Genomic DNA, 22695 nt, shown 5'->3' with positions numbered 1-22695 from the left:
TAGTTGCGCCGATTAATATTGTAATGAACCAGGATAGTGAGGTGGCCTAGGGGCGCGTGGGCGCGGACGGGTGCAGATGGGCTTGCCTTAGGCGCGCCTTTGGCGCGCCCGGTTGTGGCACATAATTTATAGGAGCAGGGGGAGGGAAAAGGGGGCGTGGCCTCGGCGCTCGCCAAAGTGGCATGGAGGGAAACAGATCGGTAACCTCCCGCTGCAGCGATGAATCGGCTGCGCGGGGAACCGGGATCAGCAGGTGAGTAAGTAGATTTTAAAATAGGTACACAAAGTAAATCACACAATTTAACATATTAATCAGGTTAAAATTGCTTTAGGATCCGCTCCCGGCTTCCGCCTCAGGAGGGCTCGCAAGGCATGTTTCATTAGGTGACGTTGGCTGAAATGTCACAACCCTTCAGTGATATTCCTTATCAAAGTGCAAGTTAGGTAGAAACATACATTGCCTCCCGGGTCTGAAGCGTTGGCGGTCGATTTGAGAACATGTCATGACGATTCAAAAATAATAATCTGGAGGAACGAGCCAATTAAGATCTATCTGAAAAATTGAAAGTAAACTGTAACTGAGATGTGCTCCGTCGAATATTAAACAACAATTGCCAAATACGTTGTTCTAATAGGTTCAGAGAACTCATCTCTGCCCAGCAGTTGTGAAGTATCTGTTTTTAATAGCCATGCCAGCATTTTGCCCACTTTGTCCCCTTCAGTGGGCCGCCAGGTCAGATATTGTTTATAGTCTAACACGCAAAGGCTGTCTAATGTCTCTTAATATGCTAGTCGAGCTCTAGACAGCGAGGGAATGATATGTGGATCTATGTGGGAGAGCCGCTCGCATCGCTGCACCTCAGTTTCATGTGTTTGAAGTTCTGTTGCAAGTGTCATGCGAGAACCGTAAACAGTGTAAATGGCATGTCCACGCAGAAATGTTTTGAATGCATCCCACTCTATTCTTGCATTCGAGGGGGAGCTTGTAATTGTCTGAAAGTGTGAGTCGACTGATTGCGTCAGGGAATCGCGAAACACTGCATCTTTGAGTGTAGCAATGGGTAGATGCCAGGTCAGTATCCTAGCTTTATAAGCGCCCACGAAAGCTGCAACTGGGCTGTGATCAGAGATCGTGCGGACCAAGTACTCTGCACAGGACATTCTAAGCAAGGCATTATCAGAGCGGTAGATCTCATCTATCCTCGTCTGGAAGTCATGGATCGTGGAGTAGTGCGAATAAGTGTGCATTGTGGGGTGTTTGCTCCACCATGCTTCGTGCGATTGCATATTATCGGCCCAGTCTTTCATGTGCTGTGCTAAACTAATAGATTGCGCACCAGAAAGTGGCAAACGTGTGTGGTCTAAGGCAAGGTTGTGTACACGATTGTTATCCCCACCCCAGTACGCTGGTGTGGTGGGATCCGTGAGCAACAACGGTGTAATTGTCTGCAGAAACGAGGATTACCTTAAGTTTTGAAGCATATAAGGAAACCAATGTCAATAGAGAGTCAACCAAGAGACCTTCCTAGATTGCAGATAAACCACACCCGGGTAGACTATCCGGGTCGCTATGCAAAGGAGTGCCTGGTCCCACCCATAGAAAATGGCCTCTGGCATATCCAGAGTATGTAGCTTCCACCACTGTGCCCCTCCATCTTTTGCGGAGCGTTGCGAGGGTTTGTGTTGTGAGGTGTAAACTGTATCTGTGCAAATGAAAACCCATGACTGCTTAAATATTGGTAGACCTTATGACTTTTAACACATCCAGCTAAGCGCCTCACTTTCCAAGTTAGTAAGAGACAATCATTGCTTCCCATCTAAGTGTTCATCTAGCATAATGGGGTGACCCAGTGCCCCTCAGAACCTGAGTGTAGAAGAATGTGGAATAAGTTGGTTCTGTCGGGTACAGAATTATTATTTGGTTTACTGAATAATAACCAAAAAACAAACAACAATAAATAACACTCCTCTAAAGTCGAGGTCTCCTCCAACGTGCTTGGGCAAGGGAAGGTATATTTATACCTGGTCGGTGCATGGAATGTTAGCATTGAGGTAAAGTCGGGCAGAGGAAGACGTCAGGAATGAACCCTTAACACCTTGGCTGCTAAGGGGTTTTCCCGCTGGGTGCTGCAGATCATTGTTTCCCATTGTTCATGACAAGGTCAACTCGTCATAAGCACAGGGCAGGTAAAACCCATGACGAGTTGACCTTGTCATTAGCAGGGAAGTGGTTAAGGAATAGCGGTTCATGCATAATAAATGAGTTCTTGGAGAAATAATAATCCTGGGCTAGGGAAACTCCCAAGAGCGTAAGGGTCTTGTTTCTAAGAACTCGTTGTGACGTTGGGGTGGACGGATGTAGGTGACCATCAATGCCTGTATTTGGATAGCATGGCTATTGCCTAAATAAAGACTGAGATCTTATGCCTATATAAGGGCAATGCGAATTGTGCCTAATATAAGGACATGCATCAGGAAAACCTATATACGGACACCTAAAGCGGAATACAACAATACCTCCCTGGAATTGGGAGTGTACTCAAATATAAGCACCACCCGAGTTCGCTGAGGTCAGTTCCTTTCTTTCAGTGCCCTTCTTTCAATGCCCTCAGATGGGGACCCGGAACTCGGCTCCTGTTTTTGTGGGCTCTCCTGTGACTTCCAAACTATTTCAGCATGCTAATGAATGATGTCCCCACCAAAAACATGTTTCAGTTTTTGTTTGCCCAACGAGTAGGAGCAGATTTCAGTATTTCCTCCTAGGCTGGCGATCCATCACTTTTGACACATGGGTTTTACAGATTGTTCAAAATGGCTATGCCTTGTATTTCTTTCCTGCCTACCTGCTATTCATTCCCTCCTACCCCAACACCAAAATTAATTTCCTGTCTGTCCTGTTACAGGAGTGTTCACCTGTTGCCCTCAGAGTGCCATTGAGAGGGTGCCGTACTCCGGAAAAGGAGGTGGTTGTTACTCTAGCTATTTCTTAGTATTTAAATGTTGTGGATGCCCCTGGTGGGCACAGGAGCAACCGCCACAAAAATATACAAAAGACCAACATAGCAAATCTAAAAGATTCAGATTTCCCAAGCACCCAAGATGAGTGCTGGGTGGAAAATCATCAGGGGTCACTGGAGCCTTGTGCCTTCACCCACCAACCATAAGCTGATTGTGGGTGTCCGGGCAACATGCCCTGAAGTAACTATAGCTTGTGCCTGCGCTTTGTACTATTTTCATCACATATTAAATTACTCGGAACGTTCTTTGAAATAATCTTTAATATCACAGCAACATCTCAAATGACATCTTTGATGAAAACAATTTGCATGACCAGGGCGTGAGCTTTAGTTACTTAGGGCACAAGTTATAGTTACGTGAGATAATGAGAACTATAATTGGTGTATTTTGTTTTGTTTTTTGTATTTTGAAAGATGGCATTGCCAGCAGTTGTGTTCCTAAATAATCTGGTGCGCAATTCCAAGTTGTGTATATAGATATCTACCTCCAAAAAACAGATGGAGGAACAACTCATCTGGCTAGTGAAGCCCAAATTTAAGGAGTTATTGTTATCATCATTGATGAACACTGAAGCCTCATCCTGACTACCATTCCATATTATGAGTAGGTCGCCAATGTATCTCCGCCACTTGACAACCTTAGTCGCAAGTATTAGGGGGAATGAAGGCTGTAGGACCTGCTACCCCCAGTAGCCCATGTGAAGACAGGCATAACTAGGGGAGAAGCAGGCCCCCATAGCCACACCCCTTGTCTGTTGGAAAACCTGGTTCGTAAACAGAAAATAGTGTGATACAAACACAGTTCAATCATCTCCAGTATCATAGAGGTGTGCTCATTAAGACAAGGCGGTCTGCTGCTGAGATAGTGCAAAACAGCTCTGAGTCCATCCTTGTGATGGATCGAAGTGTACAAGGAGGAAACATCCAATGTAGCCAGGTTGCCAAGGCTCATCAGCAAGTTTTTTGAGTAAGTCTCCAGTGTCTAATACGAAAGATGATTGACAAAAAGTGAGCGACCCAAATAAACCCTTGAGGGCTTGGGTAATTAAACTGAAAAGGTAAAAGTGCCTTCAAGGGAATTTATTTTAGTATGTATTTTGTAATTTGTGATGGCTTTAAAAGGATGAATTCATAATCCTTAATGTGAACAAATCGAGTGCTATTAGACTCTAATTCAATGTAAACTCAATTTTAACAGGACACAACATATAAACAAAACACGAGGTGTATTAGAAAAATAGATTTTTATCAAAAGGAATTTTAAAGGATACACTTCATATACAGATAAGTAAACAAACAAAGAATAGGTCTGTGGGTACACACAGAAATAAATCAAGACGTGACTCAACAGAACCTAAAAGACATCTATCCCCAGTTACATTGAATAAAACAAGATAGGGATAAGATGTAGGGTCGACGTTTCGGTTTCCTAAGAGTTATTTGTAGAAACCATCTTCAGGACTGCTGTCAATTGAAATCTGTACAGAGATATTGTAATCTATTCGACGTTTCCAGCACCCTCTTAGCATATAGAGCAGGTAGTGGACTTTGCTGTTCTAATGGTGGCATTTTGAGATATGCAACCGCCCGATGAGCTGTAAGTCATCAAAAAAGTGAATTAAATCACAACTCCAAATTAGAAGATAAATCTTTCCATATGTAGGTGGTCAATTTCAGAGCAGATAATTCGACAACCATACGGTGGTAATCTATTTAAAGTAGCAAGTAAAGATTGTATTGTATCAACCTTTGGGACCAGTATAAATGCCGAGCCAAGTCAGAAATTATCTTGCCGCATGCAGAAAATTAATTTCAAAGCGGAGATTCACCAAGTCATGGAGCGAGAAACTAGTAACAAGCAGAGTGCCGCGCGACGTGCAGTCGATTCGGGAGTTCTTTTTATTCAAAGACCAACAGGCATTACGCGTTTCGAGTCTGCCGACTCTTAATCATATGCCACGCTGTCTACTCAGTGGGTTCGTTGGCTCTTAAAAACGTAACTTTTCTAGACATTGAAAAAGGACTCACGTCTATTTGTTCCAGTCTTCATTTAAAAGGGCAGTCAGTTGTTAATTCAAATTCATGGTTTTTATACTTGTTACCGATGCTGCGAGAATGAGTACAATTTCATAATTTCAGGTTTCTACTTTCAACCCCCAAATGGTTCTTTAATAAAAATGTTTTCTCGTTGCAAAATTCGGTCGTTTTTCCCCAAACATTCCAGGGACTGCAATTCCCAAGGTGCACCATGACTGTCCTTTACCTTCTCTTTGCTGGTTTCAATGTCGGTTTTGGCAAGACTCTGCTTGTTTAGCTGCTTCCCGAGTGCACCAACATGCTTCAAAAGGTTAATCCATTACTCGGTTGCAGTGTATAACACCATAGTCCCGCTACCACTGAGTTCTTTTTAAGCTCGTAGTCGCCTTTCAAAAGTCAATGTTTCCAGCATGAAGTGCGTAGGGAAAATCCACTTCGCAAATCCTGGCTGTCAAATGTTAATTCCCCAAGTTGAGGCGGGCCTCTCATCGTGGCCCTTCCATCCAAACTTCGTTCCTTCACAGTATTCCAGCCGGGGGGCACCCTTTTAAAGAAGCTCCTCGCTTCGGGTCAACAGCATCCTGACAGGTAAGAGTGCCACTCCTCACGGATTAGGGCTCGTTTCCAGGTGTGTCAGACACCTCAATATAAACACAGCAACACGCGCCACTTTAGCAGCGCAGAACGGGCCACACCAACAATGCTTGATCAAAGAGTTCTTTTTATTCAAAGACCAACAGGCATTACGCGTTTCGAGTCTGCCGACTCTTAATCATATGCCACGCTGTCTACTCAGTGGGTTCGTTGGCTCTTAAAAACGTAACTTTTCTAGACATTGAAAAAGGACTCACGTCTATTTGTTCCAGTCTTCATTTAAAAGGGCAGTCAGTTGTTAATTCAAATTCATGGTTTTTATACTTGTTACCGATGCTGCGAGAATGAGTACAATTTCATAATTTCAGGTTTCTACTTTCAACCCCCAAATGGTTCTTTAATAAAAATGTTTTCTCGTTGCAAAATTCGGTCGTTTTTCCCCAAACATTCCAGGGACTGCAATTCCCAAGGTGCACCATGACTGTCCTTTACCTTCTCTTTGCTGGTTTCAATGTCGGTTTTGGCAAGACTCTGCTTGTTTAGCTGCTTATATATATATATATATATATATATATATATATATATATATATATATATTCCTTCACTCCGTATGGCAGATGCCGGCCGGCTCCAGAACGCCATCGGTTCCTACTGGTCTCTGCTCTTAATTATGAAACTTTCATTCCAATACAAGAAAGAGCTGGCCTCCACCAAAGAGAGTGAAGGGATATGTATGTATGTGCTCTTTATTACTTTGCTGTATTGGCTGCGGGGAGCAGCCATGATTCACAAGAGTTGAAGCCACACGTGGGCCATACTGCCACTCGCCTCTCTCTCCAATTGTAATAGTAGCATTTTACGCTCTACACACGGCACACTTGCATATATGGCTTATGCTATGACATTATTTTTGTGTTTTTTTTGTTTTTAATTTTTTTTAATATAGCTATATAAGGAAATCAAAGCTTGAAGGCGTTGTATTTCTTTTGTGAGGGACAATCCCAATGAAGAGGCCTGTTGACTATTCGTTATTGCCGAAAACAAATGCACTAACATGCTGCCTGTTAGGCATTACAGCGTCTTTCTCAGGGCTGTGGTAACACATTGTGACCAATCCACTATATTAATAAACGTCTGAATTTTATTAGCTCTGTTGCTATAAGTAGCTGTTAATTAGCTAGATTTATATTCGAGGCATGTTGGCTGCTGAATTCATATGTGTGCATAGATCGCCGCCTAGTGTTGGGTCCAGATGATTGCACTTTGTTGTCCTGGAAGAGTCTTCGAAGTATCACGAGATAGGTGACTCCTCCCCTGGAGTACAGTGCGCATGGGCATCTTCTCCATCCTCAGATTCTTTTTTCCGCCATTGGGTTTGGATGTTATTCACTCCATTATAAAGGCCACAAGGCCTTCGACTTCGACGGTATTGTTCTCCCTCGGTACCTCTTGACTTGATAAAACTTTCCATCTCGAATCGGTCGTCGACGCGGGCCATTGGTCCTTTTCGACGCCACATGGGCCTGCTGTTGATGGAAAGAAGCCTGTTCAAAAGATGCCCACAATGCCACTCAAAGTTCCCGCATACTGACAAGCATTCAGTATGCAACAAGTGCCTTTCTCCAGACCATAAGGAAGAAACCTGCCCAGCCTGCGCCCAGTTTCGGTCGAAGAAAACCATACGGAATAGACGGGCCGCTAGGCAAGAGATGCAGCGACAGGCACTGGAACCGGACAACATCTTTGATGATGACCAAGAACTTCCAGAAGCTCCAGATTCGGACCTAGAGATCATCACCGTCTAGTCAAGTCATAAAATTTGTATAGCGCACTACATACCCATAGGGTTTCAAGGCTCTTAGGAAGAGGAGGAGGATTATTTGTCAAATATCCACGTTTTAAGCTGCTTTCTGAACGCTAGGTGGTTCTGGGTGAGGCGAAGGTAAGCGGGGAGTGAGTTCCATGTTTTAGCAGCCAGGTATGAAAAGGATCTGCCTCCCATGGTGGTCTTGTTGATGCGAGGTACAGTGGCGAGGGCTTGGTCGGAAGAACGTAGTTGGCGGGAGGGGGTGTAGAAGGACAGTCGAGAGTTGAGGCAATTTGGTCCGATGTCGTAAAGTGATTTGTGTGCGTGGGTGAGCAGTCGGAAAGTGATCCTCTTATTGACGGGTAGCCAGTGGAGGTCTTTAAGGTGACCAGAGATGTGTTTGTTGCGTGGGATGTCTAATATGAGCCTTGCTGAGGCGTTTTGGATTCGTTGGAGTTTCTTCTGGAGTTTAGCGGTGGTACCTGCGTAGAGGGTGTTTCCGTAGTCCAGTCGGCTCGTGACCAGAGCGTGGGTGACTGTTTTCCTTGTTTCTGAGGGAATCCAGCAAAATGTTTTTCTGAGCATGCGAAGAATGTTGAAGCAGGAAGAGGATACGGCGCTGACTTGTTTGTTCATTGAGAGTGAGGAGTCCAGGATGACGCCAAGGTTCCGTGCGTGGTCTGTCGGAATGGGTGCTTTTCCGAGGGCTTCCGGCCACCAGGAGTCGTCCCAAGCAGAGGGGGATTTGCCTAGGATGAGGACTTCTGTTTTGTCTGAGTTCAGTTTCAGACGGCTTTGTTTCATCCATTCGGCGACTTCTTTCATTCCTTCGTGCAGGTTAGTTTTGGCGGTGCCGGGGTCATTGGTGAGAGAAAGGATCAGTTGAGTGTCGTCCGCGTAAGAGATGATGTTGAGGTTGTGTTGGCGTGCGATGGCCGCGATCCCACCGGGACGAGATCCCACCGGGGCAAATCGTGAGTACACTGCCCCCGACACCGATTACCCCGTTACCGAAGGCTCCGGTCGAGGCATCGCCGAACGGCCTTAGCCGTTTTGTGGAGAAGTTTGGCTCAATGATTAGAGCGGCAGACCCTGATGCAGAAGTCTAGCCCGGGACCAGGGTTCAATTCCCCGCCTTGGCGGGTCTTGGGCTCAAAATTCCACGGACCTGATAATTCTCGCCTCGGTGCCTATTCCAACCTTGGAGGTGCCCAGGAGTGGACGCCTCACAGGGAATGCCAAGATGGGTTCCACAGCGGTATTCGTACAAGCGCCTTGAGACCCTTGTGGGTGAGTAGTGCGCTATACAAGTATCAATTTGGCATAGCCAAGATCCAAAGAAACATTCGCCAGCCCCGCCATCCGGCTTGGCTCCAAAACCGAAACCTTCCGTGACCCCAGGGCCAAGTACCGCAATCCCAAAGAAGGTTCCAGAGCCTAAAAAGGTCTTCAACCCGAAGGCCGGCGACCCGAAGAAAACTGTACAGCCTAAAGACGTTGACCCGAAGAAAACAGTCGACCCAAAGGGCGCCGACCCCAAACAGGCCGCCAAACCCAAAAAGGACGCCAAGCCGAAGGGCGCCGACACAAAAAAGGACGTCAACCCGAAAAAACCGGCTATGTCAAAAGTCGCCAAACCAAAGGTCGCCGACGGGAATGGTGCCGTATCGAAGCGTATAAGCCGGCCGGAGAAGGCTATCGACCCGAAGACCAGTGCTCGGAAAACACCAGTCGATCCCAAAAAGACCATTGACTCAGCAAAGGACAGTCAACCATTTACGCCTGTGGAGCACAAGAAACATGTCGAACCAAAAGACCCGGTCGACCCAAAAACACTCGCCGACCCGAAAAAGGGCCGAGCCAAAGAAAAGCACTAAGGCACCAAAAGTCGTTATTGACCCAAAAAAGTCACAACCAAGAACAGTGGAGGAAGAACTCTTCCATCCTGATCCAGCAGACGACCAGACAAAAATATATATTAATCCGGAGGCTGGTAAAGTGACAATCCTGCACAAGAAGAAGAGGCCACTGGACACTGACTCTCATTCCCCTATTCCACTAAAAAAGGACTTTAGGACTTCTCCATCTAGACCCTTCATTCCCTTCTATCCCATTATGCCTACTACTCCTTTTGCTCCTTACTCTCCTTCTCACTATGGGGACAATGAGGGGAACACAGGGGAGGAACCTCAGCCTGATTATGAGTATCCACAGGATCCTGAGCCACAAAATGAACCATGGGAGGAGCCAACTGACCCTTATAACACCCATCCCATCCCTGATGTCTCCTCTTATCGAACTAAGCCTTCACCTACTGATGACACCATTGTCTTCAACCAATTAATAGACATGGCAGCGCAGTACCACAATGTAGATATGCATAATGACCCTGTAGAGGAAGACGTCTTGTTTGACCCCATCCCTACTTCAGAAAAAAGTGTCGGAACACTTCCTATGCTAAAGGGAGTGTTTAAAACACGCACCTGACAAATTTAAAGATACAGCCAGGGCACGGGTAATCAATCCCACGATTGACAACGGGGGAAGCCCCTCCCCCGATAAGGAATCAAAGATACTAGAAGCCTCAGGTAAAAGGGTAGCAGCACAGGCCTCCAATTCATGGAGGATTGCCAATACACAAGCTCTGCTAGCTCGTTACGACAGGGCACTCTATAACCAGCTTGAAAGCTTAATGCAACACCTACCTGAGCCTTTTAAAGCCCAAGCTGATGACCTCATGCAGGAGGGAAAGTTCATTACAAACGCCTCCATCAAATGTGCGCTTGATGCAGCAGACACCGCAGCCAGGTCTATTAACACTAGTATTTTACGAAGGCGACATGCATGGCTGCGTATTTCGGGCTTTAAGAACGAGGTGCAGTCCACCGTTCTTTATCAGCCAGTCAATCAAGACTTCCTTTTTGGCCCTGCTGTATACACCATTTTAGATAAAATGAAGAAGGACACAGAAACCGCAAAGTCAATGGGAGCATTGCAGTTTCAGCAACACAGAAGTTCCTTTCGACGCTCCTCATACAGGGCAGCTACACGAGGCAATACTTCCCAAACGTCATCATCATACAAAGGCAACACACAAGGTTCCTTTGCCAAAAACTCCATCAGAGGAGATTATAGGGGAAATAATAAGGGAAGAGGACGTGGAGCCAATAACACCAGAGCCTCCACTGCCACAAAACAGTGACTTCATCACGTAACCTCCAGACCACCTAACACCGGTCGGAGGCAGACTCCAACAATTCCTACCTGTCTGGAACGCAATTACCACGGACAGGTGGGTGAGCCAAATTATCCAGTATGGTTATTGCCTGGAACTCACTTCTACCCCACCAAACATACCACCCAGACACCGTCCTATGTCCAAAGAACACACCACCCTGCTACAACAAGAGGTGAAATGCATGCTGGAAAAGGGGGCCATAGAGCTCGTCCCTTTCCAACACCAAGGGACAGGAGTATACTCCCTATACTTCCTTATTCCCAAGAAGTACGGTTCCCTCAGACCAATATTGGTACTCAGACCCCTAAATCAATACATACTGTCGGAGCACTTCCATATGATCACACTACAGCAAGTGCTCCCATTACTACAGCAAGGAAACTTCCGAGCAACATTGGACCTCATGAACGCATATTTTCACATACCCATCCATCCAGCTCACAGAAAATATCTCAGGTTCACAATAGGTCAACACTACCAATTCAAGGTCTTGCCCTTCGGGGTAACCACAGCTCCAAGAGTGTTTACAAAATGCTTCGCGACAGTAGCCTGAAAACAAGTGGGGTTGGCCCTGAATCAGCAAGGCTGGGCCGATATATATCCAACAAAGAACAAACGCCTATACTGATAGTTATTACAAGAGGGAATTACCGCCAGAAAAGAGAATTCTTCAAGGCTGGGGTGTGCTTATAAATTGCTATTTTATTTTAACGTCTGGGTCAAAAGAAAGAAGGGGTCATATATGTTTGTCATATACAGTTGAACAGAAATACAGTTTTTACACACCAAGGAAAAATACTATAGACAAAAACAAGTGAAAATGTTAAAATCCAACAGGCATATCGAATTCAGTCATATCACATTCATTCATCTTCATTCGTACAACACACAACAACAAATACTCAGCCCGGTTAGATACGAATAAATAACTGAGCGGAGTATTAGGTCTGCTAGAATATATCCAATTATTATATACAATTTTTACAAAGGTTATACATGTGAAAATCAAAATGAATCAATAATTTTCAAACGGTGCAATCAAAAGCAATATATCCAACAATTTGTGGCCAGTAGTATGACGATGTTTCCACACTACGGGCAGGATAATGAAAAGAAGCAGACACTGGACATGAAGGGGCCTACGCGTTTCAAATCCCTATGGGTTGGAAGGGATTCTCATCAGGGCCAGGTAGCTCTAAAAGGAAAGAAAGAACACAATTCTATAGTGTATGGCTTAAAAGGTTAAAAGAACCAAGAAGCTAGAGTGTAGAACCACCCAAGGTTCCAAAAGCTTACCAATGGCGGAGAAGATCCGAAAGAAAAGATGTATCACCTGTGTAATGACAAAACAATAAGGACTACATAAATGAAGTGGAGTGTTTGTCCGAGGCTTGAATTACAAAGTTTTTGGACAAAACCAATTACCTAAGGTGTGTGCGGCAGCCACATCGGTGAAACAATTCCTAGTTGGAGAATGGAAGGCGAGTGGGCTTCGGGTGGCCTAGGGGAGAGACGTGCACTATTAGTATGGAATGGTAGCGTAAGGTTGTACTTCATGGAATGGTACTGAACTCGGTTTCTTACCGGAGGATCGTGGACGGTCACGTCCCACCTCTTGGTTTCCGAGTATTCAGGTTCAGTCTTCGTTGGTGTCCAGTCACTGATTGAAAAAGGGAAGAATATTGAAGACTTCTCAAGCCACTGTTCGAGGTGTGGGTACACACGTCTTTAAACATAAACGCTGAACGAACAAGAGCTTACCAGAAGAAACGAAAGGTCTAATCAACAGAGTAGCCGGCGTCTCCGATCGCACTAGTCCCTCGCGCATGCGTGGAGTGTAATATGGTGGCTGAGGCTCTTCTTTATGTAGTACATCATTGCGCATGCGTGAAGTCAAAATGGTAGTGACTTTCGTAATTCAGGTGTTTCTTCATAATTTATATATCTCCGATATTTCATTAAGCCCTCTCACGGCTGTGTCAAATTTGACAATCAGATAGGCCTCTCTTTTTGAAAGTTTATGATCCATATCTCCTCCTCGTGGATCCTTTTCGATACGTGAGATCACTGTCCATTTGATGTCACTCAGAGAATGGTTACAACGTTTCCAATGGTTTACCAATGGGGCGTTTTCAGTTGCATTCTTTATTCTGGATTTGTGTTGGGTAATTCTGGTGCGAATTTCTTGATTAGTCTTACCTATGTAAAGTAGGCCACACGGGCAGATGATACCGTATACAACATATTTTGTTTTACAATTGCTGAAGTTATCATGTTTCCATGAGATACCCTGATGTTGGAATAAGGATCCCTCGATGGTTAGTTCACAACACTGGCATGTTCCACATTTGTGGTGGCCTGTAATCGGGGGGAATCCCATCATCTGCCTTAACGAAGGTTGTGCGTTAGGTTTTATACCAGCTCTTACTACGTGGTTAGCCACGCTGTTTTCTTTCCTGAAAGCAAACCGCGGCGGGTTTTGAAGGCTGGCATCCAGATTTTTTACGAGGTGCCAATTTTGATTGATGATTTTTTTAAGATTATTGGCGTTAGGGCAATAAGTTGTTACACAGACTTGTCTGTTGGAAACTGGTTTATTTTTTCTTTTTAACAAGCTGTCCCTCGGGGTCCATCTGGCTCTTTTCATGGAGTTCCGCACTAGTTTTTTAGGGTAACCCCTATCGCACAATTTCGAAACTAGATTCTCAGCATGTAATTTGTAGTCCTCGTTTGAGGTGCAATTTCTACGAATTCGTAGAAATTGCCCGTACGGCAAATTTTCTTTAAGGCTCCTCGGGTGATTGCTGGAGAATAACAGAGCCTTATTTCTGTCCGTGGGCTTGGTAAAAAGGGAGGTGGCCAAACCTCCTGCCGATGGAAAGACTTCAACATCCAGAAAAGCAATTTTTTTGGCTGAGTGAGCTATGCTGAATTGTATGTCCAGTGTTCTGGTATTTAGCCAGTTGTGAAACAGTATGAGGGCCTCCTCACCTCCAGTCCAAATCATGAAGACGTCATCAATAAAACGCCACCAAGTGGCGATGTGATCTTTAAAGGGATTATTATTGTGGATGTATTTGTCCTCGTAGAGTGACATAAATAATACTGCCAACTCCGGGGCAAAGGGACACCCCATAGCGACAGTAGCGGCACATCTGAGGAGGCAACACATTCATGTGTTCCCGTATCTGGACGATTGGCTAATACAAGCAAAATCGTACCAACAATGTGCAGAAGACACGTCTCAAACACTTCAGCTGCTACACAGCCTAGGTTTCTCGATAAACTACCCAAAATCGCATCTGCAACCGTCCCACATATAACAATTTCTGGGAGTCACTATAGATACCTCAGTGGCAAAGGCATACCAAACTCAGCGAGGATAGCCAGCATGCAGATGCTCATTCGCAAATTTCTGCCATAACACACTCTGCCAGCTCGAGTCTTCATGCAGCTCATAGGCATGATGGCCTCCTGCATATTCATTATCCCCCATGCCAGACTTCAAATGCGTCCATTGCAGGAATGCCTAGCACGGCAATGGAACCAGGCTCAAGGACAACTAAAAGATCTAGTGTTGGTAGACAGTCGCGCTCACAACTCTCTGCAGTGGTGGAACCCACAAAACCTTTCCAAGGGGCGACTGTTCCAAGAGCCGGTTCCACAACTAGTACTAACAGCGGACGCATCACTGACAGGCTGGGGAGCCCACCTCCTTCACTACACAGTACAAGGGCTCTGGAAAACCAAACAAAAGAAACTGCATATCAACCAACTAGAGTTGCTAGCGATATTCCTAGCCCTGAAAGCATACCAGAAATACTTATACAGCACGACTGTGTTGATCCGGACGGACAACATGACCGCAATGTACTATATCCAGAAACAGGGATGAACACACTCTCCACAGCTGTCCCACTTGGCACAGAGCATATGGAAGTGGGCAATTCCAAAAGACATCTTTCTCCTAGCAGAACACCTTCCAGGGAAAGACAGTCAGATAGCAGATCTGCTCAGCAGGCACAGCTAACAACTACACGAATGGGAGATTCACCCCCAAGTTCTCCAGCCATTCTTAAAAGAGTGGGGTCACCCAGAAATAGACCTGTTTGCCACAAAAGAAAACTCGAAATGCCAGTACTTTGCCGCCAGGTTCCCACATCCATTGTCACAAGGCAATCCGATATTGATGAACTGGTCCGGCAGATTTGCGTACGCTTTTCCCCCAGCACTGCTGATTTCGCTGGTGGCACGTAAACTGCGGCAACAGTCACTCACGCTAATCTTAGTTGCTCCCACATGGGCGAGACATCCTTGGTACACAACGTTCCTGGAGCTTTCAGTAGTTCCTCATCAAAGACTGTGCCTCGCACCCCATCTTCTAACTCAGAACCATGGAGAAATCAGGCACCCAGATCCCAATCAGATGAACCTAGAGATCTGGCTCCTGAAGTCTTAGAATTTGGATACCGTAACTTGCCTCCTGATTGCATGAACATTATCAAGGAGGCAAGACGGTCAACTACTAGAGCATGCTATGCAGCTAAATGGAAAAAGATTTGTTATTTACTGCAACAATAACCAAATCAACCCATTAGATGCTTTCATACAAAACATTATATGTTACCTGCTGCATCTTCAAATATGCAACCTAGCATACTCTTAAATAAGACTACACCTAGCTGCTATAGCAGCATACCTTCAAAACAGGCAACAACTCTCACTGTTTTGAGTACCAGCAATCAAGGCTTTTATGGAGGGTCTTAAAAGGGTGATCCCTCCAAGACACCCTCCTTCCCCAGTCTGGAATCTAAATATAGTACTTACCAGACTTATGAGACCACCTTTCGAACCTCTAGACTCAAGCAAACTACAATTCTTGATGTGGAAGATGGCTTTCTTGATTGCCATTACCTCACTCAGGCGAGTTAGCGAATTACAAGCACTAACAATTCAAGAACCTTTCATGCAAGTACATGCTAACAGGGTAGTTCTTAGAACAAACCCTAAGTTTATGCCAAAAGTCGTATCAAATTTCCATATTAATCAATCGATAGAACTGCCAGTGTTCTTTCAAAAAGCCAGATGGATAGTGAAGTGCATTCAAATATGCTATCAAAAAGCCAAATGCACTTTAAGCGTCCTCCCAAGAGAACACTACAAGAAAAATGGGGGCATCCATGGCTTTCCTAGGGAATATTCCTCTTGAAGACATATGTAGGGCAGCCACATGGACTACCATACACACTTTCACAAAACACTACTGAGTAGACATGCAAGCAAAGCAGCAAGCTGCTGTAGGCCAAGCTGTCCTAAAAACTCTTTTTCAAACTGCTGCAGCAGGCACAGGTAACCACTGCTAGGGGAGATACTGCTATACAGTTTATGCACAGATATGAATTCAGCAGCCCACATGCCTCGAACGGAATATGCTACTTACCAGTATGCATCTGTTCTTGGCATGTAGGGCTGCTGACATTCATATCGCCCGCCCTCCTCCCCAGTGCCCGTTGCAGCTGCAGCATTATCTTTTGCATGGCCATCTCTTACTTTACTATCTCCATCTCTGCCCCAATGGCGAAAAACAATCTGAGGATGGAGAAGATGACCATGCGCACTGTAGTCCAGGGGAGGAGTCCCCTATCTCGTGATACTTCGAAGAGACTTCCAGGACAACAAAGTGCAATCATCCGGACCAAACACTAGGCGGCGTTCTATGCACAGATATGAATGTCAGCAGCCCTACACGCCAAGAACAGATGCATACTGGTAAGTAGCATATTCCTTCTACTATTTGTGTACATAAATGTTATATTTCAGATGTAAATGTGCTCTTGCGCGGCATAGAATCATATGTCCAGCAGCTGCGAGTTCTGTATTAAATGTTTTTATCAGGGCAACGTATTTTCCTTTTTTTTTTTTTACATGTTAATCTACAGATGGATTCAAAAGTTAAGACTTCCTGCTTTACATCGTAAAAAACTGAAAACAAGCTGCTTTTCCTCCGACAGATCTGGTCTAATATATTTTGTTGGTTTGTGCACTGTGACCACATCAGAGTAGCAGATTATTCTGCTTTGTGTTGTATCCTATGCTTCATGCAAGAAATTATATATATATATATATATATATATATATATATATATATATATATATATAATTTTAATAATGAATATTCAGGTGTGGGTAGGTGTAAGGATAAATATATATATTCACCTCTCCCTACTCTCATTCCATTTAGCTTTATGAACTGGACAGCGATCCACAACGGAAGGAATTCTTGGACGACCTGTTCATTTTCATGCAGAAGAAGGGTGAGTGATGGTTGCCTTTAACACTAGATTCACCTGTATGCAAATAATTGGTGTTTGTGCGGTGCTAAGGATGCCCCACCTGGGATTATGTGAATCTCGTTGGCAATAGTTGCTATGGTAATAAACACCCCTCATTTAAATAGGGAAATAAGGCAAATTAACCAGGCAAGAAATTAAATCAAACCTTCCTTATTCCCTTGAGCTGATTCTCTCATGATGCAACCCTCCCCTGCCCCCACCAACCACTTTGGGCTTCTGGCTGGAAAAATCCCTGCGCAAAAATTGGCTAGAATTTTTTTAACTGCAATATGTGGTATCATGTCACCTGCTTCTAGTGGTGAATCTCCTCAGCTAGTAGTGGGCCCTTTCAAAAGCATAAGATACACACGGGGACAGAAGCAAAAGTTAAGGAGGGTTTCGGGATTGTTTACTTGAATGTTTTAATGGGTAGGTTCAAATGTCCTAACTCCATTTCCATTATAATTACCTGCAACTGTACTTACTGCCTGACCACCAGACTCTCTTTTGAAGCACCCACTTGCCAAAGAACATCACTCTTCTGGTACGGTAGTTGAGATCTTTGGCAATGTTAGTTTCCTCTACAGATGTTATGCTTTAGGTTAATGCTAATAGTGCTGTCAGGTAGTCCCTAAAATCCACCAGGTAGCACTTTAGCAGAAGACCAACACTGACATTTGGTTTGTTTGAGGTTCCATGCCTGTTACACGGATCACTTGTGTCATGCTGGGTACTCTGTGTTGCCTGGCATGGCTGACTTCATTCTCTCTCGTCTTATCTGACTAACTTCAGTAGTTGTTGCTCTTGACTCGCTTTTCCAATCCTCCAGATAAGTGGTATACAATCTTGCTTCAAAGCCTGCAATTCTGCAAATACTTCCAACAGAGAAGGGCATAGGGTAACACACCCAGTAAAGTTCACCCAGGTTTCCATCTGCTGTGCCTTGGTATGTGTCCAGATCATTGATAGCAGTGATGTGCCTCTGAAAGCCACTATGGTAATGTTGCTGCATGATCTGAAGAGTTGATTGTAGGATGAATAGTTTTTATTTCTATGCATTTGCTGCTGTAAAAAAGCATTGGCTAGAGGAAAAAGGAATTGTGGATTAAAATAAAAATGCTTGTTTTACTTGTTCAGAAATACCCCAGAATGGAGACTTCCAGTAAAATTATTTTGGTTCCACCTTGAGGGTGTAAACTACCTTAACTAGCAACCTTTACCTAAACCTCTACTCTCTCCTATTTATGTGGGTTTTCTGATGACTTTCAAGCGGCCTGTGTGCTAATGAATGCTGTCCCCACTACAAATGGGTTTCAAGTTTGTAGTGACAGTAGGAAGTGGATGTCAATTAATGATTCACACAAGGTGTCTCTGGTGTCTGCGCTCAGTTCTGAAAGTTTAGAGACGATTCCATAAAGCTGCAGTTTAAACAGACTTAGCAGCCAGTGATACCCAATCCTTGCGAAGCCGTGAACACGGGCCTAGCAAACTGCGTACATGCCAGTAGGGTCATCAGTTTTCCAATTCCTCCTCCCCTTTTACAACAAACAGCAAGCAATTTTGGTTTGCCCAACCAGTGGGTGTAAGATTCAATATTTCATCTCAGGCTGGCGGTCCATCCTGTTCGACAGGTGGGGTTGACAAGATTGTTCAAAATGGCTATGACCGGTCTCTATTCATTCCACCCTACCCTCAACACCAGAACGAATTTCAGACAAGCCGCTGTCTTTCCTGTTACAGGAATGTGCACCTGTTGCCCTCTGAGTGCCATTGAGAAAGTGCTGTTCTCAGGAAAAGGAGGGGGTTGTTCCTCTTGCTATTTCATTGTCCCTCAAAAGGACTGTGCCATTAGGACCTTCACTCCTGAATGCCTTCCTGCAGGATAAACTCAAAATTTCTCACGCTGTCTCGGCTCCTATCTGGTCTGCACATAGGCAACTGGTTATCTGTTGATCACGGTGTGGGCCCAGAGCATTTTCAATTTGTTCTGCTCCTCTTTGGCCTCCCCATCACTACTCGGGTGTTCACAAAAGCGATGGTGGTGATTGCTACGCTACCCACCTTCAGAAAGTGAGAATATCCATTTTCCCTTGCCTTATCGACTGGCTGTGTAAGGTAGGCATCTTCAGATGCTGATGAACCTTCTGATATTATTTGGGTTTAATATTAATTAGCCAAAGTTGCACTGGATTAGTTTGCAGAGGCTCCCATTTATCGGAGCTATTCTGCATACAGTGCAGTTCAGGGCCTTTCCTCTCCACAGCGAGTCTAGGACTTTGGACTATGATCCCAATGTTTCAGTCAGGGTTCCGGATAACAGATTGGCTGTGAAGCTCCTCATCTATGACAGGTAGCATGCTTGCTATACAATGAAAATTTAATTTCCAATGGGTCCAGGCTCAGGGCAGTCTTGCTGACTCATTCAAGGTCACGGAGGAAATGACTCGAGATTTGCAGTGATGGCTACTTGAATCCAGTTGGTCTAGCAGCAGGCCGCTCTTCATTCTCCACCCAGAGCTGATGATGGTCATCAAAACGTCACATTAGGGCTGTGAAGGTCATGTGGGCGAAGCGGAGATCATAGACTCTCCAGCGGAGGTATAACTCCTCATCAATCTGCTGGAGCTGCGGGCCATTCTGCTGGGTACTGTTCTGTGGTACACGAAGAGTCCAAAGACTCACAATTGATGGACGGAATGCAGAACAAATCAAACATTCACCCCCAGTCAAGAGATCTAGGTTAAATCCATAATTCTTTTACTCACCCTGCCACCCCAGTTTAGACCTGGCCATATGCATATCAGTCTTGATCCTCTTCCTCTTGGGAATAGTCCAGCCCAAACTGCCATGTCCGGTCCTCAGGGAGGCTGGTGAAGGTTCTTATGGATAGTGCCACCGCCATTTGAAACTGCAACTGTCTCGATAGTTTTGCAGTTAGTTTCTGTAAGACTTCATGCTTGGAGACTCCTTCCGGTTGGAATGGAACATAAGACTTCTGTACGCCTACCCACTTCCGCCTTTCCTGTCTAGAGATCTGACGAAGATCAAAAACAACCAGGCCCAAATCATCGTAGTGGCCCTGGATTGCACCAGGAGAGTGTTCCTGGAACTTCTGGGCATGAGCACCTGCCCTCAAATTAGGCTGTCTTTTCACAAGGACATCTTGTGATAGCAAAAGGGCTAGGTTCTCCTGCCAGTTCTGTGCAATCTACACCTACATTTGCGTAGTGACCGCGAGTGACTGCTTTTGATTTGCTACCAAGTAGTGATTATCATTCTTGCTGCATGGCGCCCTGCCATAAAATCCCTTGATGCCGGATGCTGAGTCAAATTTGTTACCTAGGCTGGTTTGACATCAAAGAGCCCTTGCAGGTGGGCCGGTCACATGTCCTTTTGTTTTTCTTTAGTCCAAGACTTTGCAGTGGACCCTACCAAACGTTATTTCTTTTTGGTCTTTCTCTGCTTGATACATGTTGCAGTGACGTTTATTAAAGGCTTGACACATGTTTCATTCCAAAACATTTGTGATGCCACAGTGTGACCTGAGCTTGGTTTTGACATTTCTCATGTGTTTGCCCCTCAAGAGGATGCATACCTATTCACTGCATCTCCTGACCTTGAATGTCTTTCTCAAAGTGATTGTTAGCTTGTTGAGCTACGATGATTGTCACCTTTTTCCTAGATAATAGGTGGTTAGGACTCGGACAGCCTAATTATCAAAAGTGGACTCACTTCCGTGTTAGGCAATCAATCGCTATAAGCCTCCTTTAACTACCCCCCCCCCCTCCCCTACTCCCCGAAAGAGGAGGAGAGACTCCTTTGGTTGGCTTTAGGGTTTTACCTTGATAGTACCAAGGACCATTGATTGGACAATCAGCTTTTTGTGGGGTTCTCTGTAGTGAGGAAAGGGAATGCAGTGGAGAAGATGACATTGTTGAGATGGATAGTCCTCGGCATTAAGATATGCTATGGATTGGCCAAGAAGCAGTATCTGGAAAATCTGAGAGCTCATTCAACTTGGGCTATGGCTACTACTTCTTTATCGGCACACACAGTGCCTGTCCTTCACATCTGCCAGCAAATGGGTGTCATTACATACCTTCAAGTACTACTACCTTGACAGTCACGGGAAGGACACAGTGTTGAATTGATACTGCAGGATATTTCTGTCTAACCCCACTAGACACTAGCAATCTGAAAATGATGGTAAACCCTTGCCTTAAATCTGCCCTGCTTCCAGCAGACACTGAGAGTAGGCAGATGTGCATAGGCACTACTCTAAGAAGATATGCCTGGATAAGAGTCTCCGGTTTCACACAATAGGTACAGGCCTTCATTCTAAACATATCCTTCATGGGAGTCTGTTTGGAGTAGAGATAAAGGGCTCTCTCCAAAAGATAAAGAAATATAACGACAAAGCTACAAGTGCCCAACAGTTCATGAGATTTCCCAGAAGAGGAACTACCTCAACCAGGAAGCCAAGGGGGAGCCAAAACACACACACAATCCACCTGCTCACGCCAGGTACTCAAAAAAATAAAAAAAATAGTACAGACATTCGCTTTGATGTAGAGCCAGGGGGAAAGGCCAGCCCATCTGATAGTTGACCACAGCGACTAACTGACTTGCAATAGAGAATCCCCCCCGACACCAAACACCTGTAGGAGGAAGCCTGGAAGATTTCATCCAGGAGTAAAGAGAAGGCACCTTCCACAAATTATTACTTTCATACAAATGGTAGACATTCCAGCGGTAATGAAATGGAGGCTGGGCACACCTATCTTTAAATGTATGTATATCTATCTAGACACTATTCTTACATGCGTGCTGCTTAGGTTAGCACAATGTCCATGTTGTGCTTATCATAAACACGAGCAAAACAAAGCGAAACCACTTGACTTAATGCGCACTGTTGCACTTCCCGCTGGGGTGCTAATATTAAACTTTTTAACACAGTCCTTTTCACATAATAAATACCAAAACAATTTACATAATCAGATAAGTCCTTTCATAGTTTTCTTCATTATTATTTACTCAGTTCATTTTTGAAATGTAAAACTCTTTGTATCCAATTACACGTTTCATTGAATTACATTTTTACATTCACAATTATAACATTGACATTTTCTTGCTTGTTTTCAACGCCCTATGCATTTCGGGCCCCTTGGCCCTTCCTCAGGGGCTGTATCTAAAAAGAAATTGAAACAATTCATGCTATGGAATATCATCCTTCACACAATGTGGAGTTTGCAGTCTAAGAATCTTTAACAGCGTTAATCTATGTGCAAAGATTTTTGTGCATGCCACTCTTCTGGGTGAGATAACAGGGGTAAAGAAGTAAAAGTATGTAGAGTAAGAAAAGGGTGAGAATCATAAACCAAAGAAAAGGGCTTTGCGAAGGAAAATTAAAATTTCTGGAGCAGGAGATACAAGAATTCCTGCATAAGGGAGCTATCTGAGGAGGGATCAAAACACTAACCTAACAAGGGAGTGTACTCTGTTCGTTTCCTTATCCCAAAACAACACTATGGTACACCATGCACTTCTGATTTCTGAATAGATTTGTTAGGGCACAAGGTCAAGATAACTACACTGCGAGAAGTAATTCCACTACTAAATACATGAGATTATATGGTGATCATAGAAATCAAGGACGCTTATTTCCCTATT

General features: G+C 44.5%; 1 protein-coding gene across 3 annotated transcripts in view; it reads left to right on the top strand.

Moving 5' to 3' along the window:
* ARID3B (AT-rich interaction domain 3B) overlaps positions 1-22695 on the top strand; it is a 418853-nt gene that overhangs the window by 207439 nt on the left and 188719 nt on the right. For all 3 annotated transcript variants that reach the window (XM_086959348.1, XM_086959349.1, XM_086959351.1), the window contains one exon: positions 16935-17007. In XM_086959348.1, coding sequence (XP_086815474.1) covers positions 16935-17007 — 73 coding nt within the window. The remainder of the gene's footprint in view (positions 1-16934; positions 17008-22695) is intronic.

The sequence above is a fragment of the Lissotriton vulgaris genome, chromosome 2_2 (genome assembly GCF_964263255.1).
Source record: "Lissotriton vulgaris chromosome 2_2, aLisVul1.2, whole genome shotgun sequence".
Taxonomy (NCBI): domain Eukaryota; kingdom Metazoa; phylum Chordata; class Amphibia; order Caudata; family Salamandridae; genus Lissotriton; species Lissotriton vulgaris.
This window is presented reverse-complemented; position numbering and strand designations above follow the sequence as displayed.